The following is a 23,280-nucleotide window of genomic DNA, read 5'->3' on the forward strand; positions in this document are numbered from 1 at the left end:
TTTTTGAATATTCACTAACTTTTTGTATAATAAAGTAATAAATAAAGCAAGTTAACATACATGGTTGTTTGAACAATTTATTATTGTTTGTAAATATCTCCTCTTAGATAAGGGCTAGAAAATTGTTGATTTTTCGGAAATTTTGTGATTTTCTTTGACTTTTGAGGCAGGAGAAAATAATAAATAGTAATGTTAATTCCAGAAAAAATAACTTTAGTAACTATTTCCAGAAAATTTACATTTAATATAAAACATGTAGAGAATTTAAAGAATATTTCGAATATCTGTTTTATTTCAGAAAAAAATATTCACGAAAAATAAAGAGATTGTTTAAAATATGATTTCTTCTAACACTTTTTTTTGTTACTAAAAAGATGGAGCAAAGTTAAGCATTTAAAAAAAACATTAACTTTCTAGCAATTATCTAAAATAATATAGTTGTAAAAAATAAGAATTTGTTTAAATAACTATTTTTCCAAATTTACTTAACTATTGAATCACTTCAAGTAAATAATGGACAAATAGTTAAAATTTTCGGAAAAAGGGGAAACTTTTCACCATTTAGCCAAGAAAATATTATTAACAATATTAATAAATTGTTCAATCAATGATTTCTGTTAATTTCAATTAATTACTATTTCAATTAATTAAAAAATGGAAAAAATATTAAAAATTTAAGGAAAAAATCGGAACTACCTAGTATTAATATAAAAGAAGATAGATATAAACAATAATAATTTGTTTAAACCACTATTTTTGCTAAATTGAATTAAATATTAACTCATTCCAATTAAAAAGAGGATAAAAAGTTTAAGATTTTATAAATAACCGTAATTACTATTATTATTGATAGAGAATATTATTAATACTGATAATTAATTATTTAAACAATAATGTGTGTTAAAATTAATTAACTAGTACCTCACTCTAATTGAGAATTAGATAAAAAGTGAAAATTTCCTGATAAAACCGCGTCTATCTATATTCTAAGAGAAAATTGCTAAAAACAATAATAAATTGTTTAAAAATTTAATACAGGCATCTAAATACCTGTGTAAAGTAGTATTTTATGTACAAGAAATAATTTATATTGAAAAAAAGAAAAAAATCATAATTAGTGCCAAAAATTCGCAAAACCTACTCTTTCACTTATGGTTTTTTGGGATCCTATAAAATCCATTTAGGGGGGTGATATTTAAAAATGAACATTTTATTCGTATTCTATGGGTAATTTTGAATAGAAATGTTGTCTTTTCAATTCAGCCAATATTGACGATTCTGAAAAATATTTACAAAAATGTATTTTTTTCCTTATGGGAAATACATTTTGAACTTCATGGGGCTTGCGTCCACTCTAAATATTTTTTTTGTGTGGATTTAAAAAAAAATCTAGGCATACAAATTCAAAGAAAATACATTCCGAATGCTTTTTTGGCCACTCTGTTCGGTAAGTAATCTTTAGGTTTGGAGAAATATGCTGTGATTAAAACTATCACAACTAATATACCTAATAGAAAAATAAGATCCTTTCGAGTATCTAAAATGTATATATGGAAAAAACTAGGAAGACTTTAAAAATGGCATCAAAAAATTGTTTGTACTGGATTTTCTCTTAACAACTGGTACTAAAACACACAAAATACTATACATTAATTATAAACATACTCACCAAATGTTAACATTTATTTTTGTTCCCGAAGGTATCAGTATTCAACACTAGCGAGGTCTGAAAACACTTTTTTTGAAAAGTAAAAACGCTTTTCGATTTTTTAAAAATATAAGTCAAATGAATTTTTTGATTCTCAGCAACAAATTCTCAGCAACAGACGCTTTTAGCGTCTATAGGAAATTAAAAATTATTTTTTAGAATCATCCGATAGTGTTCTTTTAGAGCTCAAGCCTAATTATTTAACTTTTCGAAAAAAAATCAGAAACCATTTTCTCTTTTTAAGAAAAGCGCTTCTTTGGACAACTAGTGATTCGTATTTGAACTCATATTAGTGTAAACGAGTTCATCTGATTGGCAGATTTGATAATTCATCAAATTCTGATTTTCTTCTGGTTGAGGATGAGGATGAGAACCTGATTGTTGAACATGATGTCGGTGTTGAGGTAATTCTTGGTGTGTTTGTAGTTGGTGAAGCTGATGATTTTGAGATTGGGGAAGCATTGGGTCCATGTTCTCCAATTCTGTCATGGATATTCCTCTAGAAACTGGATTTACTGCTACATGTTGATTAAATAATTCTATTGGGTTGATTGGTACTGGTAGTGAAATTGGAACTGGAGCTGGTACAAGATTCACTCCTGGTGGAGTTATTCTAGGACTCGCACTGCTGATGATTGGATTTTGTGGTAGATTAGAATTTGTGCTGTTTGGTATGTTTACCTGTTACAAATTAGAATTGTTATTTTATTTTTTTGACCAAACGACTAAAGCCAAATCTATAGGCAACGCCCACTTTTTAAACACGCCCCATAATATTAGCCCCGCCCACTCATTGACCATCCACATTATTATTATTGACAATGGGCGTGGTAAATAAATGGGCAATGACAATATTAAGAAGATGAGCAACGCCTACTTTTTTTATCAATCCCCTTTACATTAGCACCACCTATTAATTGACTACTCCCATTATTATTATTATTATTATTATTATAAATATTGGACATAAATTATAAATAGGGCATGAAAATATTGAGGCGATAAGCAACGCTCCTTTTTGACTACGCTCTTCAATACTTCTACAGCTTATTTATTGGCCACGTCTATTATTATTAATAGAGGGTGTGGTAAATGATAGGGCGTTGCCAATATTAGGAAATAGGCATTCTTCACTTTTTGACCACGCCCCTTGATATTGCCACCATCCATTTATTGACCACGCTTATTTGAAACATCTGAGTTTGAAAATTAGTTTAATATACCAGGCTTCACACTTTTTCCCCTTTTATCCTCTTTTCCCTTTTTTAAAGAATTCCTCTCTTTCAACCTGTTTTCAAAAAAATTTCCCCTTTATCTTGGTTCTTCGATCAAATTTGAATTAAAATAATAGAACTCAATAAGAAAATCCTAAGATATTCTGTTAAGAGTTGATTTTTTGTTGTTGGAGATTCATAATTTTAATTAAAAATTCATATCCTTGTTTAAAAATCTAACTCTTTTGTTGAAATTGGTATTTTTTTATTTTGGTTAGGAATTAATTCTTTCCTCTGGAAATGTAACTATTGCTTTTTTTTTATCGAAAATGGATATTTTGAAGGAAGTGTCTAGTCGTACCGAAATTCAGGATGACTTGTCTACTATTTTTCATATGCTTGCCTAGTCATTCCGATTTTTCGGGACTACTAGCCCATCAATTTTTCCGAATTTCTCGATTTTTTGGGACGACTAATCAAAGCTTATTTATAATTAATAATTGATCCGTTCAAGCTGAAAATTCAACTATTTTGTTGATAATTCGTGTTATTGGATTAAACATTCCACAATTAAGTAGAAAATTAAACCATTTGCTTAAAACATAATTTTCTTTTATTAAAAACGTACATTTTTTTGTTAGAAATATAACTATTTTGTTTGAAAACTCAACTCTCCGCGTTACGAATTGAACTGATTTTTTGAAAATTTTGCTATGTGATAGAAAATTAATTTTTCCGTTTAAAAAATATATTTTTCGGTTGATAATGTAACTATTTTGTAGATCAGTTGTATTTTTCTCTTTCAAATACAACTATTTTACAAGAAAATCCAACTGTCTGTTTAAAAAATAAAGTGCTGATTTGATAATTTAACTATTAGTTAGAAAATTAACTTTTTTATCTCAAAAATATGTTGCCGGATTAAAAACTCAACTATTGTATTGTAATTTGTCTTTGCGGTTTAAAATTAAATAATTTTGTTTAAGATTGTTTTTTTTTTGGTAAAGTTTTCTCGTCGGAAAACTATTATTTTTGGTTGAAAATAGAACGATGTATTTTGCTGAAGAATCTTGTTTTGGGGTAGAAAAATGAGCTTGTATGTTTTGAAAATTCATTCTTTTAGTTGAGAATTCAATTATTTGGTTTAAAAATCTTCTTTTTTTTTGTACAATTCAACTTTTTAAAATTGCGATGTTAAAAACTAATTTTTTTAAATTAACTTTTCTCTTGAAAATTAAACTGTTCGGTTTGAAAATGCACTTTCAAGTTTAAAATTCAACTAATGGATTAAAAATACAACCAATTTATGAAATTTTAATTCTTCTGTTAAAAATTAAATTTTTTTGTTAAAGTGACCTTATTTTGGTTGGATTTAAATCGTTTTTGTTCGAAATTGTAACTTTCTTTGGTTGAATTAAAATCTTTTTTGTTTGAAAATTGGAGTATTTGGTTGTGAATGGTGTTTTGTGGGTTGGAAATTCAACTATTTGTTTAAAAATGAATTTTTCTGTTTTAAATTCAACAATTTTATTAAAGTAATCCCTTTTGCTCGATAATAGAACTGATTCGTTAAAAATTTATTAATCGAAAATTATCGTTTTGTTGGAAATTCAACTGATTTTTCATCTTATGTCTTTAAAATTTAACTCATTGACTTCAATTTTAAGTATTTTGTTAAATATTCTTCTATGTGGTTTTAAACTTGAACTAATGAGTTATTGGTGCAACTCTTAATTGCAAAATTAATATTTACTGTAGAAAATTCTTTTTTCGGGTAAAAACTTTATCTGTTTTGGTAGGAAGTCATTTTTGGTGGAAACTTCAACTATTTGTTGAAAATACAATATGTTTCGACTTAAAATCTTAGAAATTGAAAGAGTCTCATACCTAGCTGAAAACTCCTTGATACCATGAAATAAACCATTAAAAGAGAAGATAATTACATTTAGGTTTGGAGAGAAGATTCCATATCTAGCGATAAGCAACTGTTCAGAAACTCTTCTAAGTTCTTCTTGTTGATGAACAATCAATTGTTGTAGTTCCTCGTGTTTTCGTTGTAGCTCATCTTGTATATGATTCTGAGCTGGTGACATAACCATTGCCTGTTGTTGAAGAGCCTGTAAGAAATTGTATGATCAAGACTTTGTGAAGCTCTTCACCTGGGGTGATAGCTTGAGAGATTGATCAGCGAACTGGATCGAAAAGGAGTTGTGGAAGGAACGCCTATTTTTAAATAAGCAACACGAGAGTTCGAGATTAATATAGAGGATATTTTTCACTTAAAAACTAAAGTTTTGTTCAATTTAAGCCAAAAAAAAACTTAGATTGAAAAAGTTACTCAGGTTTAAGAAAATGGTTGTTTAAGTTGTTTAAAGTTTAAAATTTCAGAAGAAACAGTAACCCTCTATCATTAATAAAGAAGAAGTTAGTACTGAACGAAAATAATTTTTTTTATAATTATTTTTGATAAACTGAATTAGGTATGAACTCACTCTAAGTGAAAAGTGGACCAATATTTGAAAATTCTAGAAAAAACTGCAACTTTCTAGCATTATTCAAAGAGAATATTAATATACATAATGATAATTTGTTTTAATAATGTGTTTTGCTAAATTGCATTAATTAATACCTCAATCTAAGTGAAAACTTAATTGCCACTTTAAAATTTCAGAAAAAACCGCAACTTTCTTAAATTACTCAAAGAGTCTTTTGATACCCAGAAGCTATTTTTCTTGACTAAAAGCGCCTTTGGAATAAATCTCGATGAGTGATGTACGATATTTGTTTGAAAATCAGCCGGTTTTGAGACTGCATGGCGGTTTGAAAATTGAATCATAATTTTGGTAATCTCGTAAGGTGCGAAAATTAAAAATATCATTATTGCACTAGTAATCTTTAAGTGTGACGGCATTTGAAACGAATAATTTGTCAGCAGCTGACACCCTTCAATAAAGGGTTATCTAATATCCACTTTTCAAAGTGGGTTATTGGTTCATAAGATGGAGGTCCCGAATTAAATATCGTGCATCACTCATTGATCAAAAAGTCACACCTCATGGCTTGGTAAAGGTGAAGGTAATGAAGCAGGTGGTCCACAGTTGCGAGTATCAACCCGTTGTATCGGTAGTTTATTATTCGCTTGAGGATATTGAGATCTAGCAGATATGGTAGTTGTGTCTGATTCTTCTCCGAGACATCGAGTTGTAGCCTGTTTTGAGAATTTTTTTCCGGCTTTTGATCGTTTTGAAGACCAGGAATCCGGACGAATTTGGCAAGATGTTGACGTCTGATTCAAACAACAATTATTTTTTTATTAATAAAACGAATAATCTAAGAATACTTTATGCAACAAATTCTTAAATCCTAACTTTGAAAAATGTTTGAAACAATTATTAATCATTAATATACCTAATTTTTTCTAAATCTTCTTGTTTAAAAGCTGTATTATTTGTTCTAAGATTTAATTGTTTTGTTAAAAATTCAACAATTTTGTTACAAGTCATCACTTACAGTTACAAATTCAATTTTTACGTTGGAAATTTGGCTGGAAAAACAAATTTCTTGTTGTTGAAAATTCAACAATTTCGTTAAAAGTTATCCTGTTCTATTGAAAATTCAACTATTTTGTTGGAAATTTATCTTAAACAAATTTTGTTTGTTTGAAAATTGGTTATTTGGTAAAACAATTGACTTTTGAGTTTGAAAATGTATTTCATATTGTAAAAATGCCATCTTTTTCAGTTAAAAATGCAAATGTATAGAATTTTACCTTTTCGGGTGGAAAATTTGTTTCTTTTGGTAGAAAATTCAAGTGTTTGAATTTTTTTTCTTTTTTTTTTGTAGAAAATCAATTTTTTTATAAAAATGCAACTGTTCGATGGAAATTTAATTTGCTTTATTTCAAGATTTAAACATATGATTTGTTGTAAATTCGCACTCATGGTTAAATTCAACTGGTCTTAATTAAAAATTAATATTCTATTGGTTGAAATGCTATAACATTTTTTGTTGAAAAATGATCTTTTTTAGTTGAAAACCCAGCTTTTAGGTTATAAGTTGAACTGCTTTCCTAGAAATTCATTTATTTTATAATGATTTATAATTTTAGTAAAAAAATTCGTCTCGTTGTTTAAAAATTGAACTTCTTTCTTAAAATATAGTTTATTTTATTAAAAATTAATTTTTTATACTGAAAATTCAACTACTTGGTTGAAAAATAAACTTTTCTCTAGAAAATTCGTGTTTTTCAGTTAAAAATGCAACTATTGATTAAAAAGTCAACTGTTTCATTTTAGGAATAACTTTCATGTTGAAAAAAATTATTTTCGGGTTAAAAATTTACCTCTTTTTGTTTAATATTCAACGTTTTGTTTCCAAGTATATATTCAAACACAATTGTTTGGTTGAAACTTAATCGGTTTCAGTTAAGGATTCAAATGTACTTTTTATGTCAAATTTAACATCTTTTTATTATAAATATATTTTTTGTTGTTAAAATAGCAACTAATACATTTTGTGTAGGAAATTATACTTTTTAGGTTGAAAAATCCAGCTCTTCGATTTTAAGTTGTATTGATTTCTTAAAAATGCATTTTTTTTGTAAAAAAATTAATTGTTCAAGTTGAAAATTCAACTTCTTGGTAGAATATTCGTCTTTCTGTATTGAAAATTTAACTATTTTGTAAAAAATTAAATTATTATACTTGATAAAAAATTTAATATTTTGTAGAAAATTTGTTTCTTTTTATTGAAAATTAATTTTTTTAAACTGATAATTAAATATTGCAGTTTTGGTCATTAATTGATCTTTTTTGTTTTAAAAATTCACCAATTCGCCTAAAAATACGTCTTTTTCGTACAAAAATTAGTCCGCTTGGTTAGAAGTTCAACTAACTTGCTAAAAAATGTATGCTTTTTCTTTAGAATTTATCTTTTTAGTAAAAAATATTTTCTTAACAAAATAAAATTTTATGGTGTGATAGAAAACCAAAAAGTAAATCATAAAACAGCAAATAATTAAAATAAAAAATGTATATAACAGAATAAAATAAGAAGGTCAATCATTTCTAATTAAAAGCTTTTGAAACCAAATAATTTAAATCAGGTGAAATTTTGAAAAAAAAAGACAAAATATTGAAAATGAAATGGAAATTAATTGGTTTCATTTGTTAATGAAAGGGTTTAAAATTGTTAATTTTAAAATTAAAAGTGTTTGAAATTGAAAAAAATTTGAATCCGAAGCTCCAAAAATTGAAAAATTTCTGAACAAAATTTTCAAAATTGGACAAATTTATTATAAAGGTGTTGGAACCCTCTCATTTTTAATTTAATGCATTTCAAATTGGAAAATTCGACTTCAAATTAAAGACTATCAAAATTGAAAGATTTTGGATAAACATTTGGAAACTTTGCCAATTTTAGATAGTTAAAGATATAATATTTTTGGATTACGATTTTTATGATTCTGAATATTGGAAAATTTAACATTGAAATTCAATAAGGAAAATTTTCGCTGTGAACAAAAAGTATAATCACTCGCATAGTCACAGTTTAAAATAGGAAAAGTTTCAATTATAACCTTTGAAATTAAATTATTCTAAAAAAATAAAAAATGATCATAGTTTAATTAATGATTTTCACCTATTGTTGCTTCACATCTAAATATTATACATTCTCGAAATTTTACATGAAAATATTTCTCACTATTGTATGATTTATTTTTAAAAAGTCTACAGCTGAAAATTGAACGATTTTTACAATTTAACATTGACTATTAAAATTTGTTTAAATAATACAAAATAAGGCTACTTGATAAATGATTACAATGTTTGCAATAATTGTAGAATCTTAAGCCTTCTAACTTTTCATTTTATTTTATTTTAAATGAGTTTTAAATGCTCAACATTTTGGAAAACTTTTAAATAAAAAAATTCAATTTTAAATAGCTGGTTTGAAACTCTTTTTATTTTTAAAGCTTGAATTAAAAAAATTATTATCTTAATTTTTAATTATTTTTTATTCATACGGGAGTCATTTACTTAAAAATTAATTAGTTACAAATCTGTTAAATTAAATACTGTGCATCTATCATTTGTCTGTATCTGATGTTATACAATTTTTAAATATTAAAAAAAAACCTTGATCACCCCTATTTTTCGCACCCCGACCATTTAGTCTCTAACCACAACTATATTTCAATTTAAAAATATTATTACTTGAATTTGGGGTTTAGACGAAGATAGCACATCGTTCTGATTTTGTACTTTTACTTGTTCATCTGCATTTTTTCTCATCTGTTTTATGACATCCACATAGCTGAGAACTCGATGTGTACAAACGATAAATTCGGGTTTTGAATTCCACTGGTTGTAAGTTATGTAAAATCTGGTTTGTAACCATATCCACTGTTGACCCTTTGTGAGGAATCTGTAATAGCACGATGTCCCTTCGCCCTTTTGCATTACTGGAATCAAATCATACCATTTTAATTAAAGATATTTAATAGGGTACCCAATAAGGTGGTTTAAAAAAAATGGACTGTATGGGGTCTAAAAGTGTGGTTGTGCGGTGGAAGACGGTATTGTAGTGGCCGTGCGGTGGCCGATTATGATGTGATCGTCATGCGCTAACTAACGTTATTAGTGGTCGTGCGGTGACTGCACTATGGTAATCGTACAGTAGTAAATTATGGTGTGGTGGTCGTGCGGTAACCGACGGTGGTGTTGTGATCATGAGTTGTTCCTAGTAACATTGTAGGTCTGTTTTGATTTTTCCATAAAATATAGCACTTGTTCTTTAATAAATAAGAAAAATCTTCTAAGGCTAAATATTTTTAAATCTTTCATTAATATTTTAAAATGTCAAAAACGAGATGAAAAATTCATATTTGTATTGGGCACCCTAATGTTTAAAAAACGAATAAACAATAAAAAGAAAGAAAAATGGTTCAGATAAAGAATAGAATTATGAAAATTACATGATTCGTGGCAAGTTACAACTTTATCCAAATCATCAATATGATAGTAATCATATCCAGAAGTTCCCAAAACCTCGAAGGGTAAATATCCAATAATGGGTGGAGCTCTGTGGTCCAAAAACAAAAATTTCCATTCCAAACTGTGTCTGGAGCTAAATTCCGATTTACTGCTGTCAACAACCGACATTTCTTGAATCAACTGAGGTGTCTGAAGACGCCCAGTTCCAAAAAAGACCATCCTAGAATATAAAAAAATTAAATAATGGAAAAAATTAGTTTAAGTAGGCATCGCACGCTTACAGAAAAGGGCTTCGTAGCCTATTGAAGCGATATTTAAGTCGTTCAATTCTCCCCCTGCCATAATTTACCTACATTACTCACCCTTTTTCATCTAGCCCCACTACTGCTTTTACTTCCCCTCCCTGCCCCACCTTCTTTCACCAATACTTCCCCCTCGCATCACTCCCATCATTTTATGTACTTTCCGACCTCTCTTTTCTCATTTACCACCCTTCCTGTAATTTTTCCAATCCCCCTCTCATTCTTTTTACAACTCATTTTCTCATCACTTTACCTACTTTTCAAACCTTTATTTCCCATTAATTACACTGATTTTTCTCTCCTCTCTTCTCTTCAATTCCTCCACTTCCTTTCCTCTAATTTCCTTTTACTTCTTTTAACACCTTCATTTCTCTTCACTTTGGTAGTTCCCCGCACGTGACTTCTCCTTCACTCCATCTCTATTCCATCATTTCCCGTACTCCCCCTCCCCTAATCACCACTACTCATACTACCATACTCTCCAAATTTCCTCTACCTATGCTTCCAACCCTTATTTCTTCTACTTTCCCTTTCTTTAATTCCACACTGTCTCACCCATCATTCATCCTCACCTGACTTACTTCTCCTCCCCATATTTTTCTTTAGTACCCCCACTTAAACTTCCCCCATTCCCTTTTACTTCTCTTCTGATTTGCTCTTACTTTAACTATCCCCTCATTTCCCTTTACTTAAGTAGTTTACCACACGTTACTTATACTTCTACTCACCCTTCCACCAATTTCCCTGCCTGTGCTTCCCCAAATTTCCTCTACATATCCTCTTCTTATTCGCCTAAATTCCCATACATCTCTCCTTATTGACCCTATTCCATCTACTCCTGCCCTCTCTCAAAATTTTCTCTACCTTCCCCTTCGTTATTTGACCCTATCTGATAATTTCCCATACTTTTCCACCCTTCATTTTCCCTAGTTTCCAATCCCTTATTTTTCCTACTTTCCCTTTCCTCACTCCCCTTCTTGTCTCGCATTTCACGTAACTGTCCCTACTTCTTTTCCCCTTATTTCTCCTCTTTTTTCCTACTTTCTCTACTATACTTTCCTTTAACATCCCCAAACCTCCTTGTTTTCCTTTCCTTCGATAGTTATTCTCACTTATCATACTCATAATCCCTCTCCTATAATTTCCCTTTCACACCCTCTCTTCAATTCTTCTACGAACCCTCTCCTTATTTGCCTAATTGTCCACGATTCTCCCCCTGACTTCTCATACTTCATCACCCCTCATGGAGCCTAATTTGTCACTCCTTACTTCCCCTACTTCCCTGTTTCTCATTTTCCAGGAAGCAAGGATAAATTATAATTTATCCTTGCTTCCTTGATTCTCCTTCTCTCATGTCCCTATCGCTTCCCCTGCTTCATCTCTTCCATTTCCATTGACTTTCACCACTACCTGATTCCTAATTTCCTCTACTTACAATCCCCTCATGTCCCATCACTAACCCCTACTTCTTATCTTCAAGATTTTTGAATTCCTGCAAAATTTTACGTTACCATGACGAAGATATAGCTATATATTTTTTCCCTGATAGCCGGTGCTCAAAAACTCTCCAAAACGAAGTTTAAGCCTTTTCGAATTAGAATCCTACATGCATTGTTTTTGCAATTTATTTTTTTCGTCAATTTTGCTCTTTTTTAATTTCTATAAAAAGCGAAATTCATAACCGCTTTCAAACTTAAATTTTTCTGAATTTATTTGCTTTAAAGAATAGTTGTTGGAAAAATATTTAACACACACGTATGTTGACGCAATTTTGAAAATGCCTTCAATTTTTTCTAAATAAACCAATATATCTATAATAAACAGTTTTTCAATGTACTTTTCGCAGTTCTTCTCAATTTTTATAGGGAAACATTACTTGGAGATAATTTAATAATAATCATAAAATAAGAACATTCGTTTAAGAACAAATTATGTATTATGAGTGGTGTTTTTTAAATAATTTTTATCATTTGCAGTTCATCCTTTCTTATTGTATAAGTATTTTGTTTTATAATATTTGAAGGATGTAACCAATTTATATTTTAATAATTAGTATTGATGAACTAAATTAATTTAATTAACAAGTGCATAATTTTCATATTTTCTGACAAAAAAGTAATTTTTTATTGACTTAGTACTTTTACTTCACTAACATAAAGCAGTTTGAATACTAGACATTATTTAACAACAAAATGTTATAATTCTTATGAACAAATTGTATAAACATTAAAAAAATAAGAAAGAAAACTCTCATTTATTATTATTTGGAATTATTTTCTAAACCTTCTTCACAAAAAAGTGATACGACTAAAAATCCCGTAAAAGATAATTTCCAACATTGTAAAATTCTCGATACTACAAAATTCCTGGAAAATAACATTTTCGAAATAGATAATTGTTGAAATGATACAAATTTAAAAATCCAAAAATCCGGCATTGGAAAATTCTTGCATAATTATATTCCTAAACAGTTTGCAATATTGCCGAAATTAAATAATAAAATTCCCGAAAGTAGAAAATTACCGTATTATAAAATTGGAAAACTCAAAAACTTGTAAAAAATGTTTTTTTAAACATTCGTTTATCAAGAATACATTGCTAAAATATTGAAACAATCATTTTTTTAAATGGAAAATGTAACAAAAAAAATCTCCGATCTAAATGAGTAATTATTTTGCATATAATAAATTAATAATATTCATTGAAAAAACGATTTTTGAATTGTTTAAATCCAAAAATTGTCTAGTGCCCGGAATTTTAGTTTCGGATATTTGATAATTCGGCAATTTTCTGTCAGGAATATTATTATTTAGAAATGTTCCAATTCAGTAATATTGTAAATGGTTGGGAATTTTATTAGCCGACAATTTTTAAATTCGGGACTTTTCATTTGTTATTTTCACATTCAGTAATATTATAAATTGTGGGGAATTTTGTTAATTAAAATGTTTGAAATTCGGGGTTTTTATATTTCGAGAATATTTGCTTTAGATATGTCTTTTAGGGAATCCTTCAGTGCCAAAAATTTTATTTTTTGCTAATTTTCAAAATCGGTGATATCAGAAATTGCCGAAATTTTTTTTTATGTTACAATTTTGAAATTCGGGATTTTCATATTTCGAGAATATTTATTTTTAAATATATCTTCTCGGGAATCCTTCAGTGACGGGAATTTTGTTGGTGTTGTAATTTTCAAACCGGGCGATATTATACATTTTCGGGAATTTTATTATTCAAAAATCTTAAAATTCGGGATTTTTATATTTTGGGAATATTTGTTTAAGAAAATTACTTTTTCAGGAATCCTCCAGTGTCGGGAATTTTATTTTTCGACATTTTTAGTCATAACAAGCAATAAAAAAATACCCCGAAAATCCAAAAGTCAACATTCATGTAAATGAAAATTAATTTGTTTCGAAAACTATTTGTAGATAAAAATGTTGAAAAATGGTTTACACCTTTCAAGATTTTCTTAATCAATTTATCTCAAACATTTCACTACATAAAAAATGTTGAGCAGAAAGAAGATGTAATGTAAATAAATCTACATTTTTTGTGTACACTATTTTTCTCTAAAATGCACAATTTTCCAGTTATAGTTCGTTTATTGGCTAAAATCATAAAAAATCAGCGTGATTTTCGTTTTTGATCGATTCATAAAAAAATTCTTTTTCGAATAAATGTGCAAAAAAGTTGTATTTTTACGAAATATACCATTTTACTTTAGAATATTTTCATACAAAACTAATATTTTTCAAAATAGATTATGAAAATCGTGAAAACAGAGGTAGCTTCAAAAATGCACCGCGAAATGTAGTGGATTTATAACAAAACTTTGAAAATGGCTTATTTTATTCAGTTTTCTATATACGTGTATGATAATTATTTTTTCTAAAATTACATTTGATAACTACAAAATTCAGCTATTGAACTCTAAATTCGATTATTAATTGTCTCTCATACACAGGTTTGAAAAAAACTTACAAAAAACTCAAATTAAAAAAAATTAGCGTAAAGTTCTAATTCGATGTGAAGAAAAAAAACCTTGAGAATAACGCATCTGTAAATTAATTATCTAGAGTAGAAAAGTTAATTAAATAATTATTACGATTCGGTTTTTCTGTCGCCTCCGGAGTTGTTGCTAAATTGATTAGTAGGAATTATCGACTCAATGTCTAGATCCATATCAGAACCTTTAACAAACGAAAATTATTAAATTTTGTATACAATTGATAATTTTCTAATGTCAATTATTCTCTTATCATCATACTAACGAAAGTATCCAATAAATTGTACAAGTTCGTATATTGGTTCTTCTGAATATTCTATTCCACCTCTTTTAATATGGCACGTGAAAGATATTTGATTATCTGAAAATTAAAGAAAAATAAAATTTATATCAGGCCTCAAGCAGTACTCCGCATATGGATAATTTCTACGTTTAATTAAACATTTTCAATTTAGTATTAAAAAAAGATATAATTTGAAACCCAGACAAGCAGGGTCTAAAATGCTTCGAATTTTGGATCACAAAAAGAAGCCAAAAATATATTTTTCTAACCGTATCGATAATAGGATTTGCAGGCTAAAATGGACTAGAAAGAGGAAAAATAAGAAAGTTTTTCACAAAAATAGGAACGGAAATTTTTTGAAAAAAAATAATTTCAGTACTATATTCAATTCAATTTAAAATCCTTTATGTTCTAAATGTTTCCAGTAAAATTATTACATTAAAAAAATATATGAATTTTTCACTAAAAAGTTCAAATTTAAAACTAAATGAAACATTAAAATTTTTTAACACATAGTTAAACTTTCAACCACAAAAGATGAATTCTTAACGAGAAATGATTGTTCAACCAAAAAAATTAAGTATTTTAAAATAAATAACATAACGTTTAACCAAATAGATGAATTTTTAACTAAAATGATGGATTTTCAAACTAAAAATTGATTTTTGACCAAATAGTTACATTTTCAATTAAAAAGGTCATTTTTCAACCAAAAAGAGTTCTTCACAATAAAAAACAGGAATTTTCAACAAAATAGTTAAATTTTTAACTGAAGGAATAACTTTTACAACTAAAATGATGAACCTTAAAAAAACGAATTTTTAAAAAAGTCGTTTAACTTTAAACTAAGAGTTCAATTTCCAACTAAAAAAGGAAAATTCGGAACCAAAAATGGAATTTTTAAGTATTCAAACAAAAAATGTAAGTGTTGTTGGCACCAAAAAAATGGGATTTTAAATTGACAAAAGTAAGATACAACCTAAAAATAATAATTTTCTACGAAATAGTTCAAGCCTTAATCAAAACAGATCAATTTTAAACAAAAAAGTTGCATATTTAACAAAAAAAGATGGAATTTTTACCGAAATAGTAGAATTATTAACTAAAAAGGATCACTTTTTACTAAAATTAGTAAATTTTTTTTAAAATAATTATTTTTTCAACCAAAAAGTTTCATTTTTAAACATAAAAGATCGATCTTCTACTCAAAAAGATCAATTCTTAACGTAAAGCTAAATTTTCGACTAAGAAATATTTTTCAGTCAAGAAAGGAAACAATTTCGAATTAAATGGTTTAATTTGGTGTTAAACTTTTTCTGCGGAAATAGTTGAACTTTCAACGTTAGAAAGTAACTTACAACAAAAAAAGTTAATTTAAAAAAAAAAATAAGGAATCTTCAAACAAACAAAATAATTTTCAAGATACTCGTGAAACTTTTAAGAAAGTAGTTGAATTTTCAAACAGAAATAGATATTTCAAACCAAATATGAAATATTAAAATTTTCATCGAAAAAATTAAATTTTAACGAAAAATTTATTTGTTATTACTACCAAAATGATTTTAAGTTTTAATTTAAAACATTTAAATTCAACCAAACAAGATGAATTTTCTATAAAATAGTTGAATTTTCATCTCAAAAAGATGAATGTGCAACGAAAGATTTGAATTCTCAACCCAAAAACGTTTTTCAGATCAATATAAGGCAAATCGTTCTACATTCTACCAAATAGTTAAATTTTCAACAGAACTTTTAAATATTCAATAAAAAATATGACTTTTAAATTGCTTCATTTTTATCAAAAAATAAATCCTTTAGCCGAATAATAAAAATTTTTAATAAAAAAAGATTAACTTTCAACCAAAAATATAATATTAAACAATTTGACCAAAAAAATCAGTTGAGAAAAAATATTTTCTTTTATTTATTATTTGGCTTTACTAATTATTCTCGAATTTTATTTGAAAACCGAGAAAAGTGGGAAAAGAGGCAAAAAGAGAAAAAACTGTATAGCCTATTATAAATAATTACAAATTGTTATTATTCATCTACCAGAGTAATAGAATAAACATTGAAGTTCATTCTTGGAATTTTTTAAATATTGGATCATAAAATCGAAAAATTTTCTTAAAAAATAAATTTAAATGTCTAACTTATTCAAATTTCTCAAACGTAAAAAAACTATATTTAGAATAATTTAAATACAATCTTTTACTTAATTTATAATACCTTTTTTGTTATTTCTATGATCCCTCGTATTTTTTGGACTTAATAAAACATTGTACAAGTGAGACTGATCATCCTGATAAGCGACTTCGTAGATAGTGGAATTTGTTAATTCACTTGGAAGATATCCAAGAAGTGATGTGATACTTTCGGACGTATAGTAAATTCTTCCACTTGATGAAAACACTATAATAAATCCATCTAATGCCTGAAAATGAATTAAAATTTATGAATGATTTTTCTCTCTTTTAAACTATTACTGTAATTTTTAAGAAAATATTTAAGTTCACATAAATATAAAACACTATTATTCTATTTTTTGTTTCCGGTAATTATCAAATTAAAAGAAAAAATTAATAGTAATATAAAATTGATGTATTTTCTCGTAGGGATGATCTAAAATAATAGAAATTAATAATTAATAAAAATACTAACAATTTTACAGGTAAAACGCAAAGATAAACAAAAATTGTTAGAAAATTGTAAATCTTCTCGAAATTATAATTATTTTTGATAAAGGAAACCAATTTTTTATTTAAAATGGCGACGTACCCTAAAATTGTTAGAATAATCATTCTTCTTTAAAATCTAACAATATTTAAACAAAAATGTTAATTTCCACCGAAAAACTCTAAAAAATCATATATTGGTTAAGCTTGATAATTTCATAATTTTAGACGAAAATCATTTTATTTATATCTAATGATTTTTTTTTTGCTTACAAATATCAATTGTAGGTAAAAAACGTCAATAAAAACTAAAATTATTTTTAAAAATTATCAATATTCCTAAATATAATAATTTTTTATTTAAAAAACCAATAACTTCCGAAAAAAAGGTTGCTTCATTTTTCAAATAATTTTCTTTATTATCAAAAATAAGAACTTCGGACTGAAAAATCTAACATTGTCCAAAATGGTTTAAACATTCTAAATCTTGTTCAAATTATAATTATTTTGGTTTTAAAATACCAATTTTCGATGCAAAAGGCCAAAATTACCTGAAATTTTTAAAAGTTATGACCCTTGAAAATCTGATTATTTTTGTTCAAAAAAAGTAATTTATTATTAAGAATGCCAATTTTGATTAAAAACTCTAACATACCCTAAATTAAAAAAAATGGGATATAACAAATCATTATCAATATATTGATGATGATTTTTTTTTGAAAATGCTAACTTCCTGTGAAAAAAGCCAATACAACCAAAAATAAAAAATAAATTACGTCTTCTTGAAACTTAATTAATTTATATTAAAATTCTTTTTAGAAATTACATTTTCTAGCAAAAATCACTAAAATAAAACATGTATAATATTTACAATAATTTATTATAAAATTTATGAGTTTTCAGATATGACAAATCAAAATTTCAACAACAGAATTCAACCTCGACCAAACTAGTTCAATTTGAACCAAGTAGTTTCATTTTCAAACATTAAGATGAATTCTTGAAGAAAATTAAAATAGTTTACATTTTAATTTTAAAAATGCAATCTTAAATCAAAAACGGTTTAATTATTTTAGAGAACGAGCTTTCAAGAAAATAGTTGAATCCTTAACGAAAAATCCATATTGTCAACCAAGAATAATAATTTTCAAATTCTTATTTCAAATTATTTAATTGTTGTCTTCTCTTTGAAATAGTTTAAAAAATATATTTTGGTAACAAAATGTTAAGAACAAAATTGTTTTCTATTGTAAAAAAGAAACACGATTAAAATGGTCTCTTTTTGCAATAAAGTTTAAAAACATTCAAAAAGACATTTTATTAACGGTGTTATTAATATAACCGTTTGGTCATTTTATAAGCATTTGATCGATTTGGACTATTTCAATAATTTCGTTCCATAAATTTTATTAAATGAAATAATAGATATCTATTATTTTCTTAAAATTTTATTTAAACTACCTCTAAAATAAGATGCGTGAATTCTTCATTCGAGAGAAATGAAGGCTTCCAATCTTCTTGAATTTCATGCACTCTCGACCTCGCAGCAATATCTACATAAAAAATTATTATTATAAATATTGTTTAAAAATTATTCTAAAATAGTGTTTAGATTTTCATTTACAAACCATTGTGATTTTTCAAAAAAAGTATTGTTGATTTCAGCACAGTTGATTTATCCATTTTTCTTGTATTTGTATTCACCATACTTCCAAGTTCATTCACCAACAAATTGAATTGATCTCTTCTTTTTTTTTCACTGAGATTTCGAGATTTTCTGTAATTAAAAAAAAATTTATATACGGGTTTTTATTTTGATTCCTGATATTGTTTTTAGTTTTAATCTTACCTTTTTGTACTATCCTTTTCGTCGTTTTCGTCATCCATCGTGTCGCTAAAAATATAATAAAAAAGAATTTAACATTTGAAAGCAATATCATTTTTATTCTAATTTTGAAAACTGCAATTTGTATTTCTAACTAAAAAACACACGAGCTCTCAACTTGTGATTATCATTCTTATTAGCACTTTTTCAATTTTGCAATTAAAATATATAATTGATACTGTGATGAAATTCTTTTCATTTACTGGCATTTGTTATCTTATAGAATAATAAATTTTTTAGCTCAAATTATTTTTATTTAAAATAACCGATTTTTTGTCAAAAAGAGTAACACTCTATTTTTATTTAAATATTGTTTATATTTTTTTTAATCTGATGATTTTTTAGTACAAGTAGGAATTTTTTTGATGTTTAAAAAAATGAGAGAAACGTCAATTTTTTTCATAAATTAATATTTAAGAGCTAATATTTGTTTAAACAAGATTTTTGAATTTTGTTCAACAATTTATATTTTTATCATTTGTTTTTACCAAATCATGAAAAGTTATCATTTACTGGAAGTTATATTAAAATTAACGGATATTAAGAATAACATTTTCTTTCTTAAGAAATTTTGCAATTACTTAAACAATTTGAATTTGTTTAAACTATTCCTTCTTTTGCAAATCATGAGAATCCTTTATTATTCAGTATATTCTCATTTCAGGACTTATATCCTAATTTTTTTTAATTAATCAAAAATAAAGTTAAAATTATTTCGAGAGAGAGAGTAAAAAGATTATTTTTTATTATTTTGAAGCCTTACCAAATTCTTTAAAAACTTTCAATTTTTTGTTAGAAATCTTCAAAAACGTAAATTTTGTTTTTAAACAATTGAAATCTTTTCAAGTTAACAAATTTTGTTCGAAACTTCCAAATATCTCTTGAACTTATTCTATGTTTTTTAAATAATTTTGTAATCTTGCAAAATTGAAAAATTTTGCTCTAAAATCTTCTAAATTCTTTTCCGAAAGTTTGTAAAATCATTTAAAATGCTTTAAAATTGTGATAAATATTTTCCTAAAAGAAGTTTTTCACCAAAAAAATTAATTTAAATTTTTCTTGGAACCTTAAAAACAATATGTTATTATCTTACAGTCTTTCAAAAGAAACTAAGAAGAGTAATCCTCTACTTAAAAAATTGGTCTTCAGAGAAGTAGTTGCATTTTGAAAGTAGATACATTTTTAATCAAAATGATGAATTTTTAACAAAATAGGTGAATTTTTAATTATGCAGCTTAATTTTGATTCAAGAAGGGTTAAATTAATCTAAATAGGTAAAAGTAATGTTTAATACGAAATAAAAATTTCGAATTAACATTTATTCTTTAAGTTTCTTCGCTTATTTTCCTCAAAATTATATAAACATAATTTTCATTATATTTTCGAAAAAAACTTAAAAAGAATTTTGAAGATTTAAGATAAATCGAAAAAGTATTCAGAAACTTTCTAGGATTTTTTTATTTTACAGACTATCCTAACATTTTGGAAAAAAATTCGTCAGTTTAAAAGATAATTTATAACTTTTCAACGCTTGGAAAAAGTTTATAAATATTTTATAAATTTTCAGAAATCTTTCAAAATTTTAAAATATTTTTAATATATTCAAAACATCTCAAATTCCTGAATATTTTTTAAACTGACAATTTTTTACTAGTTTGGAAATATTTTTTAATGTTTTAAAATATTTGTGAATATTCTCTTAAATTGAATTTTTTAATCGATATAACTTACGCAATATTTTAAACACCCCACACATTTATTTCGATATTTTTAAAAAGCTAAGTTTTGTTTTAAGATTTTCAACATCTTGTCAAATATTAAATTGTTTGAAGTTTTTTTAAACTTTTGAATATATTTAAAACCACTCCAATTTTTCCTTAAATTTCGAAAATGTTCTGAAAAATCAAAAAGATCGCTTTGAAATTTTCAAGACTCTTTTTTGACAATTTTCCGAATATCTTGAAATGTTTCGAAATCTTTTTAAATATTCTCTAAAAATAAATATTCTGTAATAAAAAATCATTTTTAATTTTCTTTCAAATTTAACCAAAAAATTTTGTTCTCTTGAAAACTATCGAAATTCTCCAAAAATGTATACATTTTTTATTCGATTTCTGTTAAAATCATAATTTTGGTTTGAAGTGATTGAAAACATTTTAGGTTTATAATTTTTGTATCTTTTTAAAACTTTTTAATATCTCTTAAACTTATTCGAATTCTTTCTGTAATTTTGTAATGGTGCAAAATTGAAAAATGTTTGTTCAAAACCTTGCACATTCTTTTAGGCCAGTTTAGAATATCATTTCAAATGTTTCAAAATCACTATAAATATTTTTTTTAATTGATTTTAAAAAAAGGAATCAATTAAGAATTTTTCCTTGAATTGAAAAATATATATATTATTTCCGTCAATTTCGACGGATACTTTTTGTTAATTTTGTTTCGTTCCATCAATTTTAGTAGATAAGATTTTTAATTAAATTTTTATGAATGTAAGTAAAAATCAATCTGTGGATCCGATCGTAAGTAGTAAAAGCCGTGGTCCTATTAGAGTCAGACATGCTGACTTATTCCACTTTCGCGCCAAATATCTCAGGCGTCATGAAAAAAGTGTATTTTTTTTATTGATATGATAAAAAATTAAATTTTTGTTCTATTCATGGAGTTAAGAAACTTATAAAAATTATCTGTGATTATTTAATAAACAATAAATATATTTTTTGAATGTGTGGCTTATTTTTATTTATTATTATTATTATTATTATTATTATTATTATTATTATCAACTGCAAAAAAACGGAAAACAATTATTAATAGTTATAACTTTAAATTATTGAAAATAGAAGTCCAAACTACGTTTGCGCAATACTAATAAACTTGTAGTAATATTTCAATAAATAAATAAAATAAATAAACAATAAATAAAAGCAGACTTATATTTTACAAAATCGCTTATTTTTTCGAATCTCATTTGTTTTAATACTCACTCTGAATGACGTCCACTGATTTCATTATGTACGCAACTCGCCATTGCTCGCCACTTTTGCATGAAATGCGCACACTCAGAAGTAGAAGAATTACGTTCACGCAAGCCGATCAATTATTGACTGTGTACTCAATTACGCGAGAGAACGTTTGTTTCGAAACACCCGAAAATCCACAAAATTCTCGACCATTTTCACACACAACAAATTTAGCCTCTGGAATTATTTTTTTTATTAAAATGATAATTGTTGGAGAAGGAAAATTATAGCAAATGAGCGCAATGCACCGCTGACCGATGCATTTCGATATGCTGTGATTGCGCGTGGAGTAAGACACACTGACGGTACTAGAACGCCAGGTCGATTTTCTCTTCACTGCTGCGAACATTGTACACTTAAAAGTTACTAGGCACCTGGGAATTTTCACCTGACGCAATGTGACGTTACGGCGATTTATTTCTTAAGAAATTTTTAAATTATTTTTTTAAAAATTTGAAAATGCGCACTAGCGTAACTTAAAACTTTTTAGTCAACAAATTGTTTAAAAAAATAGAAAAGGTTGACATTTTTAAATTTAATAATAATTAAAGATTTCATTTTTATTTTAGCATTATTCGAAGCAGAATTTCAACCCCAAATACACTAAAATTACTCAAAATTTAGATTTAACTTTTAGATTACTTTAAAGCTAATTGGGGACGGTACTTAAATTACGTAACAATTAAGGTGTTTGTTTCGCAAATAAAATAAATAACTCACAGTAATTTTAAAGAAAGCTAATATGAATTTAAGTTTATGTGCCAAAGAAACCTGATAAGTGAAAAAAGAATCTAGCCAACAATTATTATTAAAGAAAAAAATTTTAGCATTTTGTTCAATATTCGCCTTTTTGGCTTGAAAATAGAACTAATTTTGTAGAAAATTCATTTGCCGTTTAAAATTCATATTTTTCTGTTAAGAAGTCAATTGGAAACTTTATTGGATGAAAATTCAACTGTTTTTTTAACATTTTTTTTCATTGAAAAATTCATCTATTTTAGTAGAAATGGCATCTTTTCTGTATACAAATTCAAATTTTTGATTGAAAAATTAAACTACTTCGTAGAAAATTTTCTTTTTGTTTAAAATTCATATTTTGGGGGAAAGTCAACTAATATCTTTTTTGGATAAAAATTAAACTATTTTTTAAAAATTCGACTTTAAGATTTAAAAAATTTTTTTAAAT

At 26.3% G+C, this 23,280-nt stretch overlaps 1 protein-coding gene across 1 annotated transcript; it reads right to left on the reverse strand.

Moving 5' to 3' along the window:
- Positions 1-955: 955 nt before the first annotated feature.
- Positions 956-22,375, reverse strand: LOC117181596 (circadian locomoter output cycles protein kaput). Its single transcript, XM_033374450.1, has 12 exons — positions 22,059-22,375; positions 19,036-19,080; positions 18,815-18,963; positions 18,648-18,739; positions 16,741-16,945; positions 14,494-14,589; positions 14,328-14,412; positions 9,899-10,137; positions 9,138-9,385; positions 5,975-6,208; positions 4,866-5,039; positions 956-2,389 (listed from the first exon to the last, which is right to left on the reverse strand). The coding sequence occupies exons 1-12, from the start codon at positions 22,118-22,120 to the stop codon at positions 1,973-1,975; spliced, it is 2,046 nt and encodes a 681-aa protein (XP_033230341.1). The 5' UTR covers positions 22,121-22,375; the 3' UTR covers positions 956-1,972.
- Between the last annotated feature and the right edge of the window lie 905 nt (positions 22,376-23,280).

Source organism: Belonocnema kinseyi, chromosome 10, assembly GCF_010883055.1.
Source record: "Belonocnema kinseyi isolate 2016_QV_RU_SX_M_011 chromosome 10, B_treatae_v1, whole genome shotgun sequence".
NCBI lineage: Eukaryota > Metazoa > Arthropoda > Insecta > Hymenoptera > Cynipidae > Belonocnema > Belonocnema kinseyi.

Bases quoted from the DNA above. Each gene is read 5' to 3' on its own strand.
- LOC117181596 (XM_033374450.1), bottom strand. From the start codon at position 22,120: ATGCAAAAGTGGCGAGCAATGGCGAGTTGCGTACATAATGAAATCAGT. The intron at 16,946-18,647 runs GTAGTTTAAATA...ATTCATTTTCAG, and splicing joins TCACGCATCTTATTTTAGAG to GCATTAGATGGATTTATTAT. The intron at 5,040-5,974 runs GTGTGACTTTTT...AATTTCTTACAG, and splicing joins CACCTTTACCAAGCCATGAG to GCTCTTCAACAACAGGCAAT.